Source organism: Thunnus albacares, chromosome 9 (genome assembly GCF_914725855.1).
Source record: "Thunnus albacares chromosome 9, fThuAlb1.1, whole genome shotgun sequence".
Lineage (NCBI taxonomy): Eukaryota > Metazoa > Chordata > Actinopteri > Scombriformes > Scombridae > Thunnus > Thunnus albacares.
The window spans coordinates 7,012,337-7,030,603 of NC_058114.1; the positions used below are offsets into that span (position 1 = coordinate 7,012,337).

General features: G+C 38.6%; 1 protein-coding gene across 2 annotated transcripts in view; it reads left to right on the forward strand.

Moving 5' to 3' along the window:
• Window positions 1–18,267, forward strand: part of fnbp1l (formin binding protein 1-like) — a 57,703-nt gene that overhangs the window by 34,659 nt on the left and 4,777 nt on the right. The window contains exons 4-15 of one of the 2 annotated variants that reach the window (XM_044362733.1): window positions 707–854; window positions 2,850–2,912; window positions 4,026–4,130; window positions 5,162–5,290; window positions 5,976–6,122; window positions 6,421–6,648; window positions 11,897–12,006; window positions 12,354–12,486; window positions 12,718–12,812; window positions 13,506–13,681; window positions 14,700–14,737; window positions 15,259–15,379. In XM_044362733.1, the coding sequence (XP_044218668.1) occupies window positions 707–854; window positions 2,850–2,912; window positions 4,026–4,130; window positions 5,162–5,290; window positions 5,976–6,122; window positions 6,421–6,648; window positions 11,897–12,006; window positions 12,354–12,486; window positions 12,718–12,812; window positions 13,506–13,681; window positions 14,700–14,737; window positions 15,259–15,379 (1,493 nt within the window). Of the gene's footprint in view, window positions 1–706; window positions 855–2,849; window positions 2,913–4,025; window positions 4,131–5,161; window positions 5,291–5,975; window positions 6,123–6,420; window positions 6,649–11,896; window positions 12,007–12,353; window positions 12,487–12,717; window positions 12,813–13,505; window positions 13,682–14,699; window positions 14,738–15,258; window positions 17,369–18,267 lie in introns of those variants that run through there. The other variant, XM_044362732.1, reaches the window with a different exon arrangement.

An 18,267-nucleotide genomic window follows, 5' to 3' on the forward strand; every position in this document is an offset into this window, starting at 1 on the left:
TGTTTTTTGTAAATGGTGAAACAACAGGACTAATGGTGATACAGTGATACACTTATAGGTGGGCTTCTCGATTCAGTTCTCATTTCAATCAATAGGAAAAGGTTTTCACACACTGTCCTCCAGCACACTCTGCACCAAACTAGTCACTCATGTTTTTATCTGGCAGTTTAATTAGCTGATGTTGATGAAGCTCACTGTCTGACTGAACACAGAAAAGCAGAGGGAAGTGTGAGCGAGTTCACCTTTTTATTGGAAAAAGTTACATGTTATAGTTAGTGTTTTCTGTTCTGTATACATAGTAAGAGAAGCTATAATGAAAAACATATTGCAATTTATTAATTGATTCAGAGTTGTGGGAGAAAACAATTGTGATTATTATGTGAATCTATTTTTCCCTCTACCTTACTGCCTCTACCTACTGGGAAACATTTAAGTACAAAAGGAGTCATTTTAGCAAAAGAAACAGGTTAAATTTGAAGATTTCCAATAATGCAGTCACTGCAAAAGCTAAAATTATGCAAATACAACATTTTATACTATACATAATTTATTCTAATATTATACTTTAAATATTAATGTGTTATTTAAGCTCTTGTTTCTCTCTTAATCGACTCTGCATGAATCCAGATGTGTCTGGCAACAGGCCAGAGAGAGTGAAAGCGTGCTCAGCGCAGCGTTAATCTAAGCATGTGCGTCTGTCGTGCAGGTTCACATCATGTCTGTCATTCTACTCCATACTCAACGAACTCAACGACTACGCCGGTCAGAGGGAGGTGGTGGCGGAGGAGATGGCTCATAAGGTTTATGGAGAGCTGATGAGGTACAGCCAAGACCTCAAAACTGAGAGGAAACATGTGAGTGCACTAACGAGCTCGTTCTCCGCATATTACAGAATGACAGCGACGCATAAGGTTTATTTTAGGTAATGTTTGAAGCGCGTCCTCGTAACCTGACCGCCATCTACTGAAAATTAAGACCACATTTATCAAAAAAAAAAAACTTCCTGTCACATAGAGGATGTTCCTGTTTTCCCTTTTCTCTGTGTCGCCTCATATGCATTTGTTTTCTGTTTGGCTTCGCTCAAGAGGATAAATATGTTGAACGTGATGTTAACCATCTGCCTTTTTACTCCTTCCACCATCTGCTGGTGCTGTAAATGCTTAAAATTTGACATCCACATGCTTTGGAAGAACAGCGCCCTCTTCCTGTTTGGGACTTTAAAGCAATTTATCAGATGAAATATTAAATCTAACTCAGTGATGCATCATGTGAGGAGGCTTGTTTATTTATGTTTGTCTTATGGATGTATTAATATTATTATGGCAATGATTTTTTGTTTGTATTATGGTGTTGAAACACTACAAACAGAACAGATATACCATTAAATTTCTGTATAATTAAGCATCATCAATACAATAATGTATTCTGTTTTATTACCTTCCACATGACAGTGTTGTTTCTGTCACTCAGGTCAAGTTTTTGTCGCCCATCTTTGCCTCCCAGTACAATCTTATAGTATCATTTCAAACTGGTTTAATCCTTGCATGTCTCAAATGTCATGTTGTGGTGGGAGGTACTGTTTGAACCCTAACAACAAATGTTTTCAAAACTTTTTTAAGCATTCTTGATGTTTTAAATAGTACATTTCAACCGTATCACATGGTCTTCATCAGCAGATGGGGATAGCTCAGTTGTCATGGAGATGAATCTGTTGACATGCAGTGTTTCCCCCTAGGTTACAGAATACTTTGGGATGGCGGTGGCCTGTGGGGGGGAGGGGACGCGCCAAGCAAAACTCAGGAGAGACTCAGCAGCCGCACATTTCTCCGTTCTCTGTTTCTCTGTTTAGTGTCGTTAGGTTAGGCTAACCCGTTGTTGCTAACTCTGGAGCTAACACCCTTCACTTTACCAGCAGTTGGGGAAACAACAGACAAGCTGCAGCATTTATTAACTGACACACTGTACATTTACTGCTAGATTGACAACTTCCTGCTAACCTTTTTCTGCCGCTCACTCTCACGCTCAACCACTATTCTTTAAAAGCATCTACGCTATCAAGTGTTTCCCAGGCAACGACACAGAGGTTGACTGTTTTGTAACAGCGCTGCACAGAGGCTCCCAAACACTATTGATATCTGAATGATTGGATATTTATTGCCGATATTTTTGGCATTAAGAAAAAAACATTTTTTGGCCTGGCGGGGGTCCTCGTCGGCCTTTTGTCCCGCCAGGCTCGTACAGTTATAGGGGAAACACACACACACACACACTCATACATTTCAGTAGCTGTAATGATTTCATCCTCAGCGCTTTCAGGCATTGTCGTCAGCGTTGGCTTAAAATGTAAGCGTCAAATTTTATTTTTGACCTTGGAAAAATGAGTTGGACAAAGCAACTCCAATTCAAGGTCTGCTCACTAGCTTTTCCCTTCATCAGTCCATGTCAACAGATCCGTCTCCATGAAAACGAAGCAAACTCCATCTGCTGATAAAAAACATGTGATATGATTGAAAACAGTATTTTTAAATTAAACATATGATATAAAACGTTTTGTCTCTTAACCATATGCTATTCTAACCAGAAATATAATCGATAACTAGTATTTTTAATAGTAAGTAACTGGTTTTCAGTGTAATTTCAGTCACTGGACATTGTTAAATCTGTGGTTTCAGCCCTTTTCTTCCCAGTTGTTGTATGTAACTGTGACACAAGTTGTTTCAGTCTTATTATTTTATGTACGTGCATATGAATGTGTTCTCATATATTTTCTACGTGTTTTCCCGTGTTTCTGTGTAAATGTCTCTCGTTTGTGTGTGTGTTTGTGTGTATGTTTGTGTGTAAATGAGCAGCATCTACAGGAGGGCAGGAAGGCCCAGCAGTATTTGGATCATTGCTGGAAGCAGATGGACAACGTAAGTGAGGAGGGAGGGATGAAGAGGAGGAGGGGTGGAGAGAAAAAATTAAGTGTTTTAGGCGAGGCAAGTTTATTTGTAAAGCACATTTTAACAATAATAATAATTCAAAGTGCTTTACATGAACATAGAAGAGATCAAGACAAAATGTAAAAGCAACAAACGGGAATATAAAGCAAGCAATGCCAACAAAGGTAACTGAAGGACAAACGGGAATCAATTTTTTCCCTAAAATTCCACAAATGTTTTAGTTATTGAGCGCACAAATATGGCATTTCTCATACTTTTATAGCTCTATTTCACATCAGAAATTAGTGTTATATGCTCCTATGTACCATTCTCCAAATTAATAGGAAATAGGATTTTTGTTCCTGAGTGTGAAAACACAGCAGTGTCCTTTTCTTCTTCTTCCTGGCAAACTTCCCAGTCACTGAGGACCAAAGACCAAGACTCACACACACAGGCCTTAGTGCAGATCAGGCCCCTCCCAAAAGCAAAGGCCCATGTGCCACATTTGGCCCTTGACAACCTCCTTTTTGGCTCCCGAACGGCTCCAGAGAGAGATTCCATTTGTTCACTTCTGAGGTCATTTTAATTGCGTTCGCTCCGTTATTTTACAACAATCAGCTCATTACAAGATGAATAATTAAACACACAAACAATTCCATAAGACCTAAAATGCTAATTGCTGCTTGTTAAATTTATAAATAATTCGTGATTGGCCACATGTTTTTTTTTTTTTTTTCACTCCGGCACTTTTCATGCATAGTGTTTCACTGTGTGGTCTGCATGACTTTAATAGTGACTACCTAGTGACTGGACTGTAATGTCTCAGCTATTCACTGTGTTTCCTTCACTACTAATGTAACCCAGATGGGCTGGCAGGAAGTAAACTATCTTTGTCTGATTCATCTCCCTCTCTCCTTCTTCTTCTTCTTCTTTGGCTCTTTTACCTCTCATTCACAGTTTTTCTTGCAGTTTTGTTTTTCTCCGAACTCTTTGAAAATGACAACAAAAGAAACCGTGTGTCACAATAAAACAGTATATTGTCTGTTTCTTCATGTATTTAACATTATGCCCTCTTTCTTTTTTTTTCTTTCTTTTGGTCTTCAGAGCAAAAGGAAGTTTGAGAGAGAGTGCAAGGAAGCAGAGAAATCCCAGATTACCTACGACAAGTTAGATAATGACATCAACGCCACCAAATCAGAGGTGGAGAAGGTAGGAGGCTCCGACGTGCAACGCAACCGGTGTGATAAATTGTCTTCAGCTTCTCCTTTTTGTATCATCAGTGAAAATACTTGGATGTTAACTTTCAGTCCAAAGTATATAAAAACATATTTTTTCCAACATGCGAGTCAATAAAGACACAATTAAATGTTTTTATTCCTTTATTTTGTTCATCTTTCCACATGAAATTGTTACCTTTTAAGTTAAATAGTACCTTTTTAGTTAAGGTTAGTAGTGTATAATTAATGCCTATGAAATTATACTGTAGCTCAATTTTTCCCCCCACAATTACAGTATACTGTATAATTATACTTGCTGGATTAAGTGAAAGCTTGAAAGAAAATAAACTGTTTTCAGTAGAGGTAAAATCATAGTCCAGTAAGCCTTGTTTCTGGATGAGGAACAGTCCGACTGAGCAGTTTCTAAACGAACACACAACTGAATGAAGCAAAACTATGGAAATAACAGGAGCTGTTAGAAATATTCACCCTAACGGAGATAAAGGATGTTTTAACTTTGCTTTTATTGTTAATATATTGTTTTTATGAAGTGTTCAACACAATTCTTCAACATTAGTTTGATCAATTAGGGCTGCAACTAATGATTATTTTCATTATCGATTCATCTGCCGATTATTTTCTCGATTAATCGTTAAGTCAGTGAAATCTTAAAAACAGTGAATTACTCAGAGCCCGTGTTGATGTGTTCAATTTGCTTGTTTTGTCTGACTAATGGTCCGAAATCTTAAGATTAATGTCATATACGAAAAAAAAAAAACAGCAAATTGTCTCATTTGATGAGCTGGAACCAATAAGAAAATATCAGAGACGATTAATTGATTGTCAAAATAGTTGCAGATTAATTTTCTTTCCATCAATCGACTAGTCATTGCAGCTCTGTAGTAATACATTTGTGCCCTCAGATTGTGTCGTTTGGTTACATCATACAGTATATACATGTGGTTAATCAGATAAACTGTCAGTCAGTGTGGATTTACTGTTTGTGTGGATGTAACCGTTCAGGCCAAAGCCCAGTTCTACCTGCGGACTCACATGGCAGATGAGAGTAAGAATGAGTACGCCGCCCAGCTACAGAACTTCAACGCTGAGCAGTGGAAACATTTCAACAACGCCATACCACACATCTTCAAGGTAAACCAGCCAGAGTTTCATATCTGTGCTTGTGTGGGGTTTTTTTTGTCCTTTTTGGAGGTTGAATTACCGTCAAACATTTAAAAAAAAAAAGTATTTATTCTATTAGATCTCACCTTTATTTAACCAAGAAGTCTTTTGAGACACATTATCTCTGTCACAAGGGACACCTGAGCTGGATCTTTTCTTATAAATTTAAATTTGATTTGGTGAACAACCTTGAATAAATGTTGAATAAAGCGAGTGAGACCATTCTTCTTCTCACACAGCATGAATAATTTACAGCAGCATTACATATTTAATAGGCTTCAGATTTCTACAGTGAAGGCTTAAAAAAAAAAACTAAAACTTTGTCTTCAAGCCTTTGATGCATTTATTCTCTGATATCTAAAACTTTTAAGTGTTTCACCTCTTTTAATCTTTGGAATTAGTTTATCGCTAAAGAACTGGTGGTTGAGTATTTTTGGCATTCCTCACAAAAACCAGTATCATGTTTAGAAAAAGTTAAGTGCACCATTAAATGTTTAACTGAGCAGCTTGTTTCATGTAAACCATTACTAATATATTGACTGGGTTTCAGTGCTGCCCAGGGAAAAGGACCAGCTACCTCTGACATGTTCATCTGCCAAGCCTCTCGTAGAAGTGTCTTTTTACTAGTTTACATTCGTTTGCGTGTGTGTCTCAGAATCTGCAGGACATGGACGAACGTCGGACGGTGAAGCTCGGAGAGACGTACCGGAGCTTCGCCGAGGCGGAGCGGAGAGTCATTCCCATCGTCTCCAAATGCTTAGAAGGAATGGTTTCAGCTGCTAAAGCTGTCGATGAGCGAAGGGTACGTAATTATGACCATAACTTTATTTGTATAGCACTTCACAAGATTACAAAGTGCTTAACAATAAAATATGTCTGGAGCAATAAAAGATTATGAACTAAATATCAGGTAAAAATCAATAGAAACAGAAAGAAAAGTACTAAATGTACTAGATTGAAGGAAGATAGGGAGTATATGAAGGAAGACAGGAAGGGGAGAGAAACCATTTTACTGTTAATGAGCGGATGTAGAAAAGGAAGATAAGGCTCACTTGTATTTACTTGTTTGGTATCTTCTATTTTTACCCTTCCTCTCCCAGGATTCATCCATCGTCGTGGAGTCATTTAAATCTGGCTTTGAACCTCCAGGCGACTTCCCCTTCGAGGACTTCAGTCAGAATCTGAGCAGAACGGGTTCAGACGGGACCATCAGCAGTACGCCCAAAGGCGAAAGAGACAGAGACGGACCCCCGGGGTCGCGATCCGACCCCAAACACCAGATGAGCAAAACCAAGAACAAGCTCTGGCTGTTTGGGAAGAAACCGAAGGTACAAGACGTGTTTTTAATGCTCGATGTAGATTTGAATCGAGTGCTCTGCTTTTCTGTTTGTGTGATGAAGCAGAAGAACCAGTGAAGAGGCACAAACTCTCATCAGCACATAACACTAACACATCATCATCATCATCATCATCCAACAACGCAAATGTCACAGTCAGCAGTGTGAATCATATTATTCTAAGAAATTCCTTTAATCAAGCATAATTACTGGAACCAGTGAGTCTTCATGCTTTTAGAAACCTATTTTTTTAAAAAGAGGATATGAGACTGAATTGGACAAATAGTAAATTTAAGTTCACTCATTATGATGTTTTATTACAGTCATGCTTATAAAAGCCGACCTCTGCTGAACAGATACATATTCATAAGATGCTTATAATTTATCAGTCATTTATTCTACATGTGCATCATTTCATAAGTGCAGATGTTATGTATCTGTGCACATCATATGTTGTTTATTTAAAATGCCTTATAGCTGAATGAAAATCCATAGGAGGTCTCTCTATAATGCAATACAGAGATAGATGACACACAAAAATATACCTATTATTATATTTTACTTAAAGAAGAACTGACACAAGCATGTCTCTATTCAGTTATGTAAGCACCAGTGTTCACACCCTCTTATACTGTAGATAGAGATTTATTCTGTTGAGTAACACGTTCCCGCCCTACAGCTGAACATCATACAGCTTTATACAGTCATATCCTGAACTCATTTTATTCTCTCATCCTCGCTTCCTGCTTTTTATTTATTTATTTTTTGTTCTCTCCCGCAAGTGAAACATGTTTGCAGACACTATTAAATGTAATTTCTATGGGTTTTATTAGTTTCTCTGCGCCTGAGTTGAACTCTCAGCTTGTCTTCAGTCGTAGGTTTTCGTCACCTTTCTGGCGTTTGTCAGAAATCTTGGACACACTCCTCGGACCTTGCCCCTCTCCATAAAGACCATGTTGGTTAATTATTAACCATCTGCTGTTGGTTTATGTTGGCGTCACCACCTGACTCACAGTATCAGGGACCTGTGTGATGGATAGGGTGTGTGTTTGTATATATGGATTACTTTAATTGTTAAACACATGGCACCTTTAGGTTTCATAGACGTGTCCCACACAAGTTGGATTTTTAATGCTGCTGAAAAACTCAAATCTGAAGTATTTCTCTGTAACATAAAAAAACATCTGAAGATATTAATTAAGATTTGAACACTCAAAAAAACGTCGTTAGTCTGCTTCATCAAGACTGTTTGATCCCAGTGTCATCAGATCTGATCGTCGACGACCAAACAATCCATAAACGCCCGTCAGATTGTGTTTCAGATGTTGCTTAATCCTGATTGCCACATAGAAGTACATGACATCACTTTTTTTTCCGTCTGCTCACTTCAAAACCAGTTAGAAAAGCACAGAGAACAAAAAAACAATACAGAAATCTCTGATGGGGAATAACCAAAAACTGTTCCAACTCTGGCAGAAAACACTGTTCACGTCTGATCCCAGCGCTCATACCAAGAAGCTGATTGAGAAAATACGTTTCTCTGTGGAAGTCTTTACACATTTACAGGATTATAACAAAACATATTTGTAGTTTTGTTTTTTTTTTTTGTGCTGGTTTGTGGAGCAAACACCATGAACTTGGGGGACTGCATTTCAAGATGGCGCCTCATTCATTCCTGTGAAAGTTTCACACTGAGCGCATACACCGAAAACCTTTTACAGGCTTCTTTTCAGGCATTTTTAGGCCCCTAGAGCACGTGCGCCTGAGTTGAGAGCCTCTGTTGGACTGAGACAGCTGACTCATACACGTGAACTGCATGACATAATTTACTGATAAGACTATTTTCAAACTTAATTGAACCAAACTGATTCGATTCTTCTTACACAAATAGTCATGTCGAGGTATTGGTGACGCTGAGAAAACTTAATTCCCTATTTTGCAGTTGTTCCATTTATAATTTTATTGCTTCTTTATTTAAACAGCATTACGCTGAATGAAAGCCCATCATTTCAGTTCACACCTTCATCAGGGGCCAAACAGGAATAATGGGCAGGGCATCCTATAGGACAATTACATCATTCAGTAATCAAGCCATTATATGTGTCACCTGTATTGTTATCTATGTTTGCTTTACACATTGTTGCACCATCTTTTGGTTAAATCAAATACAAATTAATCCACCCAAGAGAACAAACAACAGTTCAATAGTTAAACTTCGCTTATGAGGACAGACCTCAAGTCTAGTCTATGTGGTGACAGTGTGTCCTGGGGCTTTTGGATCACCATTAAGCTTGAATAAGTCTCTTTTTAGATCATCAAAGTTCCCAGATCGAGTTACTGAAAGTCATGAAAGAGTCATAAGCGTGACTCTTTGTTTTGATCCCAGAGGGAGTTTCATTTTTCCCAGTAACATGTGAATGTGACCAGTTCTCTCCCCCTAGAGCTAAAATAAAACCATCAAAACAAGAAACACTTTGCATTATACAAATCCAAAGAATGTGTCATCCTGACCTCTTTGCTTTTTCCCCCCCTCTTCCTGCTCCCAACCAGTCCCCTTCCTCCTCTCCTCCTCCTCCACCACCACCTTCCTCCTCCTCCTCCCGCCCCCGGTCCACCTCCCTCCTATTCCCTCCACCCCGGTTTAGCACTGACCTAGTGAGCCACTATCTGTCTGAGATAAAGACTACAGTACCCAGAATCCCCCAGAACTTGAGGGGCCTGAGGAGAGGGGTGAGCCAGGAAGTAGAGTTGTAGTTTTTTTTTTGAGTTTGAATGAGAAAGGTTATCTCTTTTCTTTTGGTGATTTCTGGTTTTAAATTTCCTCGGGGGTGTCTGCAGGTCATGGAAAAGTGTAAAGACCTCAAGTTCAGTTAAAATCAATCAATCGTTTGATCTGCAGCTGATTTCATTGACGATTTCAAAATTTAAATTTGACTCCATGAAACTTGCAAACACCCTGTTGTATTGTTTCTCACACTCACACATGGTTTGTTTCTCTTTCTTTTGTTTTTATGTGATTCTTTCTCTTCTATTTATGAGACAGACTTCTTCAATCACAAGACGGAGGACCCTTGGTGATTGATTACTTGTGTGTGTGTGTGTGAGAGAGGGATTTTGTGGGTTTACTGGTTGCAGTGTCGAGTGGGGACTGGGGACTGGAAATGTGTTGCCAACATCATGTGTGTTTCTCTGTTGTTGGTCTCCTCTGAGTTTGCAGTGGTGTGAGTTTGTGTGTGTTGGAGTGACTCTAACAGTGTCTGTATGCAGAGCGTTCTGCTTTCAGACAGTTTAACACAAACTTATAAATAACACGCAGCCTCAGCGCCAAAGCTGAAGCTTTGATTGACTTTTGCTCCCGTCGGTTCTGTCAGGAACATGTGTGATTGTCTGCTATTCAGTCTGGTTTAATCTCAGAGGAACAGGTGGAAGAACCTGCTGGTTGACTCTTGACAAGTGACTCTGACTGGTTTTGGAATATTATCAGAATTTAGAGAGATGTAATCTAGACAAAGGAAGTCAGTGAATTTGATCAATTGTGTAGCAAGTTATAAGTCATTTTTTCTCACCATCAGTTAATGTAGAGGTCAGTCAACACTATTTTTGATAACTTATTGTCATATATTAGTCATTTTTCATGCAAAAATGCCCAAAATTGTCTGGATTCAGCTTCTAAAATAAGAGGATTTCCTGCTTATTTGTCAGATTTGAAAGTAAACTGAATATCATTTGTTTTTAGACTGACGGTAAAAAGTAACAAGCAACGTCTCCTCAGGCTGTGAGAAATTGAAACAGGCATTTTTCACTATTTTTTGAGTCTTTAAAGACAAAATAATTAACTGATTAATTGAGAAAAATAACGCTGCAGTGCTTTAAAATCCTGCATTGTTTACATCCATGTTTGCTATTTCTCAGTCTTCCTCTTTACTGCCTTTACCAGCGGATTACTACACTACCACCAACTTAATAAGCAGAATAGCATGAAACCTGCAGCAGGAGTTTGTATTACAAACACGTCCTCATGCTCGTGTATGATGCAAACAAAACATTCCTTTACTGGGTTACTACTGGTGAACCATCTCACACCAGGATGCCAGTATTAATATTCAGTAGTTCATGTTCATTAAAGAACAAGAACATGAACTATTGTTGAATAAATACTAGTCTTCTGGTGTGTGATGATTTATTTTTGATTTTGGCTAAATTGGGAATGAATATTTGTCTGACTGGTTTTGGTGTTGACCAACTGGTTGGTTGGTGGACTGACAGGTTTGATTGTTTTTGACTGACTGACAACTAACCAGCATCCCGTGTTGTTTGTTTCTTTTTTACTGCAATTGTTAATGCGTTACGGCTCAGTGGTCAGTCAAGATGGTGAGTATGTGTGTAGAGTAGTGATACGTAGACTCAGCTGTATAGGAGACTGTGCATGTAACCTTCATGTAGGATTCCCCATAGTGTCCAAAACACAGTATATAAACTAAGTAGTGATAGTTAGATATTGGTCCTTTTCAGGTTAGAATGTACCCCAGTTTTAAAGCAGCAGTTTTTCCAAAAATGTAGCATTGCACTCCATTTCCAGGTCCTTATTGACACTTAAATGGACCTAAAAGGGAAATTGGGCCACTCTAGAAGTCAAATAATTGTTTTTATGAAGCAACAGGGAGGAAAAAACAAAGTGTCTGAACACTTGGAGTACCAAACTGCAGAACAAGTATCTGTATCCAAATATTCAGGATCAGCACCTGTTGTTGATTTGTAATTTTTTTCTTACATTTATCGGAATGTTTGGCACATCAGTCAGCAGACATTTTCAGGTTTGTTTGAGGGTTGTTGTTTTTTTTTTTTTTGTGATTGAGGAAGAACCATTAACAGCAGAGGAATTATCTGCCTGGTGTATGACTCACTCTTCCCTCACGTATGCGCAGCAGTTAAACTCCAATTTAGTTTGCTTATTTTGAAATGTCACTCGATGATAAGCGTGTTAACTGATGGAGGCACAAACTCCAAACCAAACTACAGCTTCCAGGCTTTAATAAAAACACTGGAAACAAGTGTTAGTTACTGTCATAACAGCGCTGTCCAAACCTCAGACAAACATACACCATAATCTTTATTCCACCTGTTATATTTTCCTCAGTTTCTTCTCTCACATCACTAACACCGAGTTGATTTGCGTGACCCAGTGTTTGTTTAAGCTATGAAGGAGCATTGAACCACCAATGCTGTTTCTTTCCACCAGGCCCCGTCTCTGGAAGATTTCAGCCACTTGCCCCCCGAGCAGAGGAGGAAGAGGCTGCAGCAGAGGATCGATGAACTCAGCAAGGAACTCCAGAAAGAGATGGATCAGAGGTACAATGACCAGTCCTTTCCAGTCAGCACATATCCAGGAAAATCAAGAAAATTAAACTTATGACGTATGATATCTGCTGTTTAGCTGTGGCCTCAACAATCAGACTCTAGTCTCTGCAGAGATCTACAGCCAGAGTGTGAGCAGTCTGACACTGTGATGCAGCTGCAGGGTAATGATGTGCAAGGCTACTAGGAACAAAAGAATCATAGAAAAGCACCGTAGATAACTTGTAGTATAGTGTGGATGTTTATGTTTATCCTGATTTTAATGATGTATGAACTGCTTATTATTATTATTATTATACTGTCCCATCACCTTCATGTGTGCATGTTTGTGTGTCTTTCAGAGACGCTCTGAACAAGATGAAGGACGTGTATGAGAAGAATCCTCAGATGGGAGACCCCAGCAGCCTGCAGCCCAAAATATCAGAGACCATATGTAACATGGAGAAGCTGCGCTCCGAAATTCACAAAAACGAGGTAAAGAAAGGGAGGATTGAAGTTAGAGATATAGGTGAGGGATGAACTCAATGAACTCAGTGAATCAACTCAATGAAATATACAGCTTCTGGCCCGTTCTGTCGCCAATAGCACCACCTCTTGGTCAACTGCCCAAAATGATATTCAGTCTGTACTGTATAATGATGCTGTCAATACAAACATATTTATTGTAATATTAACAGAAGTCTCCTACTACGTATCTGTTCACAGACTTGGTTATCTGAGGTGGAGGGAAAGCAGAGCTCCAGAGGAGACAGAAGACACAGCGCCGACAACCACCATCACACTCCTCAAGGCAGAGAGAGGTAAACACCTTCTCACACATACACCATGCACTAACAAGTAGAGAGCTGTTCATTGCAAATATTCAAATATTAGGTATTAACTAGTAAAGGGACTACAGTAATCTTATCACAGAATAATCAGTCTTTACCAAGATGTGATCCATGAGCATCTCTACAAAATAAAAGACCTATTTATTAAGCATGTTATTAGTCCAGTCCTTTCAAAATCACATTCACTGGCTTTAGAGGGTTTTTTGTCCAATACAAATTTAACTTTTATGTGTTCATAATCTCCGAATCATTTCCTTGGATGTTTCTAAGACAGGACTGTATAATTTATTACTAATAATAGGAGAACTGATAGTATTCAGTTGGTATGCTTCCAGTTGATAGATTTGAGTTAGTCGCTGGTGTAACCCAGAAGGTTTTTTCATCAGTGCTCAGCAGGTCAGCTGAACATGCAAATGTGCATTCAAAATATATGAAAATAAAGTTTCCAATAATATCTGAGTAATGAATGAATAATTACTTGGTTTTGAATGGAGCTTTTCTTTAAAGGGAATTCCTGTTTTCCTCGCAACCAGTACCAGAATATATAGTTATCTCCAGGAAAGTTATTAGTGCATCATTAGGAAATTCTGGAGAAACAAGAAGCGGTGCCATATTTTAGTCCTTTTAAACACACAACTCACTCCTGCTGCCTCTTCCCATCAGTCCTGAGGGCAGTTATACAGACGACACCAGTCAGGAACATCACACACCTCATCACCGCACCAGTCCTCCACAGCCCGGGCACCCGAACCCCGACCCCCACGAGTTTGATGACGAATTCGACGACGACGACCCGCTGCCCGTCATCGGACACTGCAAAGCTCTGTACTCCTTCGATGGTAAGGACCGCAGCACAAAATAGTTGTCCTGTCATAAATCTTCCAGCAAAGTTTAGAAGGACTTAGGGAATTAAAGACTAAAGGCCATATTTATGACAGGTAATCTAGGAAAAAGATATAATTTAAGATGCAAATACAACCAAGCTATTGAAAGAGCTTAAAAGTTGTGTTATCTATGTGTAATGTAGGAAATCATTGCCATGCCTTCTCAAGCGAAATAGAGCTGTATCGAACCAAATAAACTGTTGGTTTTTGGTTTTCTATGCTAATTAGCCAGGTGGCTAACTTGGCAGAAAAACCAATGATAATGTTAGCATGTTGCTAACTTTCTAAAGCTACAAGCCACCAAATGGTAACAACTGTAAAACATTAGATGTGTTTGACAAGAAGAAAGTAATGGTTACCTGCACAGACACCAGGGTTAGTTAGCTAACAAGCTAAAACAGTCAGAAAAAGTCAGTCAGATATCTCGGTGGTCACATGATCTATTAATCTAATGAAATAAACGTGAGTCGCTGTTGACATGTAGACCTTCAGTATGTCTTCCAGGAGGAGTGTTAGATCACCTGAAAAGTCTAACCTGACCAGCATCTTGGATTAGCGTGTGTAAAGTTATTATCCATTATCCATTAGAGATAATCCACTATGTTGTAAATATGATATTATAATTATGTGCACTAACAGAAAATAAACAATCTACAAATGGGCGGCTGCAGGTCATCTATTTCTATGGCAGGGTTGGCAGTGCGATCCCCGGCTCCTCCTGCCTACATATCAAAGTGTCCTTTAGCAAGACACTGAATCCCAAATTGCTCCCGATGGTCAGACTAGTGCTTTGCATGGCTGCTATCAGTGTGTGTGAGTGCGTGTGTGTGTGGTTAAATGAGAGGCTCGTTGTAAAGAGCTTTGTGTAAAATACTAAACAAATGCAGTTTACTCACCATTAACCAAATATCTGCAGTCTTTTATGACAAAAAGCTTTCTGTGTGTTAAATCTATGTTTTTGTTTGACTCTCAGGTCAGAACGAGGGGACGCTGGTGATGGCAGAAGACGAGGTGATTTATCATTTTTATCTTTATTTTATTGTATGTATCATTTTGTGTATTTCTTGGAAAAGACACGTTTCAACAAATTAATATTTAAAGCTTCTGTGTGCAGGTTTTGAACATTTCTGACTTCAGATATTTGCAGTGTTACCATGGTTACCAGATGATGATTATTGTATAAATATATACTGGATTTTGTCTATACGGATCACTTTCTAATCAGTTTACGATCAGCAGATGCTTTTAATTGTAGTTTAGCTTTTGGGTTCATGCTAAAATCACCAAAGTCTGTTTAGAAATTGGACACATCTTGCTGTCGATTGATACCTCTGTCCTCAATAAGCAGTTTTGATGCTGATATGAAATCGATTTAAACTGATATTCAGTGTTTTTAATAGACTTATTTTCCCTGCTGAAGGATGAGAATCCACCTTGTTGAGAACATATTTCGGTGTCTGTGTTTTCATCACATAATTGGTAATTATAATAATCCACAAATCATTAAAACAATTCTGTCCTGTTGCCTCCAGGTGTTGTACATCATCGAGGAGGATAAAGGCGACGGCTGGACGAGGGCGAGGAAGCAGAGCGGGGAGGAGGGCTACGTCCCCACCTCCTACGTAGAAATCACCATGGAGAAAAACAGCAAAGGTGCTGTCACTTACATCTGAAGCTACACTGTCCTCTGTCCTCTCAACCATCCCTCTGTCCGTCTCTCCATTACCCTGCTTTCTGCTCCTCGAGATAACACCGCAAAGGAAAAAGACAGCATCCGTACACCCGCATGGACATTCATCTGTTTCCCTCTTCTGGTTCTCATCCCATCTCTCTCTCTCTCTCTCTCTCTCTCTTTGTCCTGCTGTCTGTTTATTCCTCTAACCCTGTAATCATTCATCCTCTCATATCTGTGGAACTGATGTGTCAGAGGTGAGTGAATGAGCACAAAAACAAATAGGATGAGCCTATTTGATGGTGTTTGAGTGATTTGTATATTGTATATGAAGCATTTCCGTGTGTGTGTGTGTGTGTGTGTGTGTGTGTGTGTGAGAAAGATGCTGTTTTGAGCCCCATGTCGAGACTACACCACTTCTTATCGAACAAAGTGTTTATATAATATATTAGAAACAATTTATTTTTGTTTTTATCCATTCCTTTAATTATTTGTGATGTTTCTTTCTTTCTTTTTTTTTTTTTTAAACGTGAGATGTTTAAACTCCTTGATTTTAAAGATCACTGGATTTATGTGTCGACATAGTGTAAGTGTAAGACGTCTTTTGATTTCATTTGTTTTTATTTCTGTGTGGTTGCTGTGCACGCGTTGTGTGTGTTTGTGTGTGTGTGTACGTTTGTACATGCACATCTTTGTTTCTTTGTGTTATCTGTGCCATCACACCAGAGTTTTGTCTCTTATTCTGTTAAAAAGGATTGGTATAAAAAATCCCTCAATGCAGAAACAAAATCGTTTTCACATTTGACGTTGTTACAGGAGTTTTTAAAGTTGTTCAAGTATTGTTTCATCCTGTTGGTTTGCTGTCAGACCAAAAGATTAAAACCAACAATGTGTTAGTCCATTTCCCTACTCTGTCAGCCCCAAGCCCATTGGTTCCTACTGAAGACATAAATCTAAAATATGGTATATATTGTCATTTTTTTAAAAGGGCTCAGTAATTTCCTAGAACAGTCGGGAATTGTAGTTTTATGTATTTGTTGGGGACGATTTTCAGCTGTGTGTATATTGCAGTGATTCAGTTGAGGGGCTCCAAAAATGCTGGATCATACATTTCCCATCATGCAACCCAACAGCACTCACATCTTTGGTAAACACCTTCATCTTTCAAACTCCTCATCTCCAGATTGTAACGTGTTAGAGCCACAGAAGACATTTATACAACTGTAAAATCACTCATAAAGTCAACAGAGTTTATAAATAAATCTATAGTTTCATGTTAAATAAGCTAAAACAGCTGGACACTAGTTTTTAACAAATATTACTCAAACAGGAGCAGAGCTGCAACCATTAGTCAATTAATCCTTCAGTTCATCAACAGAAAATGAATCTGAAACTATTAATAATCTGTTAATTGTTTCCTTTTTTCAAGCAAAAATGCCAAGTATGAAGATTCACCATTTTTCTTGTCATATATGACAGTAAATTGAATTTCTTCATGCTTTAGACTGTTAGTCAAACAAAACAAGCGAACTGATGATCTCACTGTGGCCTCTGAGAAATTGTAAATACCATCTTTACACAGTTTTCTAACATTTTATACAGTTAATTGATTCATCAAGGAAATAAGCGTTAGTTGCAGCTCTAAACAGGAGTAAATAGTGCATTTGTTGGACAACCATGGAGCTCTATGGCACAGAGGAATAAGACATATCAACAACAATACTTGTAGGATTAATTCATTGTTGGTTTTAATCTTTTCATGGAATAAAACAGCCTTTAAGTCTAAGTTATTTATCCATTTTAGGAAAACTTACTCTGAAATGATACAGAGAAATTGAAAGAATAGTTTGCAAAAGTTGGATTATTCACCTTATTCTCTCAGATAAATCATGTATGTTATATATATTTTTTGCTCTCATATACTGACTGTTCTTGGTTGACTTCGCTTATTAAAAACAGCTCTTACGTTACAGCTTTTACTGGCATCCATGGTGATATAAATCTGCACCGCAGGTGTTGCACAGCAGCTTTGCCACCTGAACATCTCACAGTATTCATGTTTGGAGGATTATTATTGCAGCCAACACCTTGTAGTACAAACATCACAGCAGCCAAATACTCCCATGACCCATCTGGGTCACTGTATGCAGCTAACTGGCAAATGTTGCAACCATTTTATTTGCTGGCATCATGTTATCAGTTCTTACATAATCATAATGTGTTGTTAAGTGGAAGCTGCCAAATGCACCAAAACAAACAAAGTTAGCAGAAGGTCATGAACCTGCTGCTGCACAGTCAAACCTGAACACTGGACTTTTCAGTTCATTCACAGCATGTTGAGTTACATTTACTGTGAACAGAGAGCTTCTAGTAGATACAAGAAATGCTTCAAAAGCTTCTAAATTGATCTGTTGTTGCATATTTACGTGTAGCGATCTGTCGTCAGGTCAGAGAGGAAGATCTTGATAACTGTTGGATGGATTGCCATGAAAGGTTTGCATGTGACGTGGCTCTATATTTTGTTTTTGTTTATTAGTTTCTTTCTCAGAAAAAAACAAATCTGAATAAGAGAAGAATCACGCTGGCAGCTCTGACTGCTAACAGCATTAACAGGCAGAAGCTGCAGAATACCTCAAATGTTTTGGATTGTTTTCTTCCACTTTCCACATCTGCCCTGATGGAAAACCTGACAACTACTCTCTCAGTTTTTATAATTTTGTACAAAAAAAAGACGGTAAATTAAGTGTGTTGACTCTGTCAGACGTCCTATTCAACATCCATCACTTATGTGTGTGTGTGTGTGTGTGTGTATGTGTGTGTGTGTCTTTCTTGGTGTGTATGCGTTGTAGTAACTTGCTCTCTCCTCTAT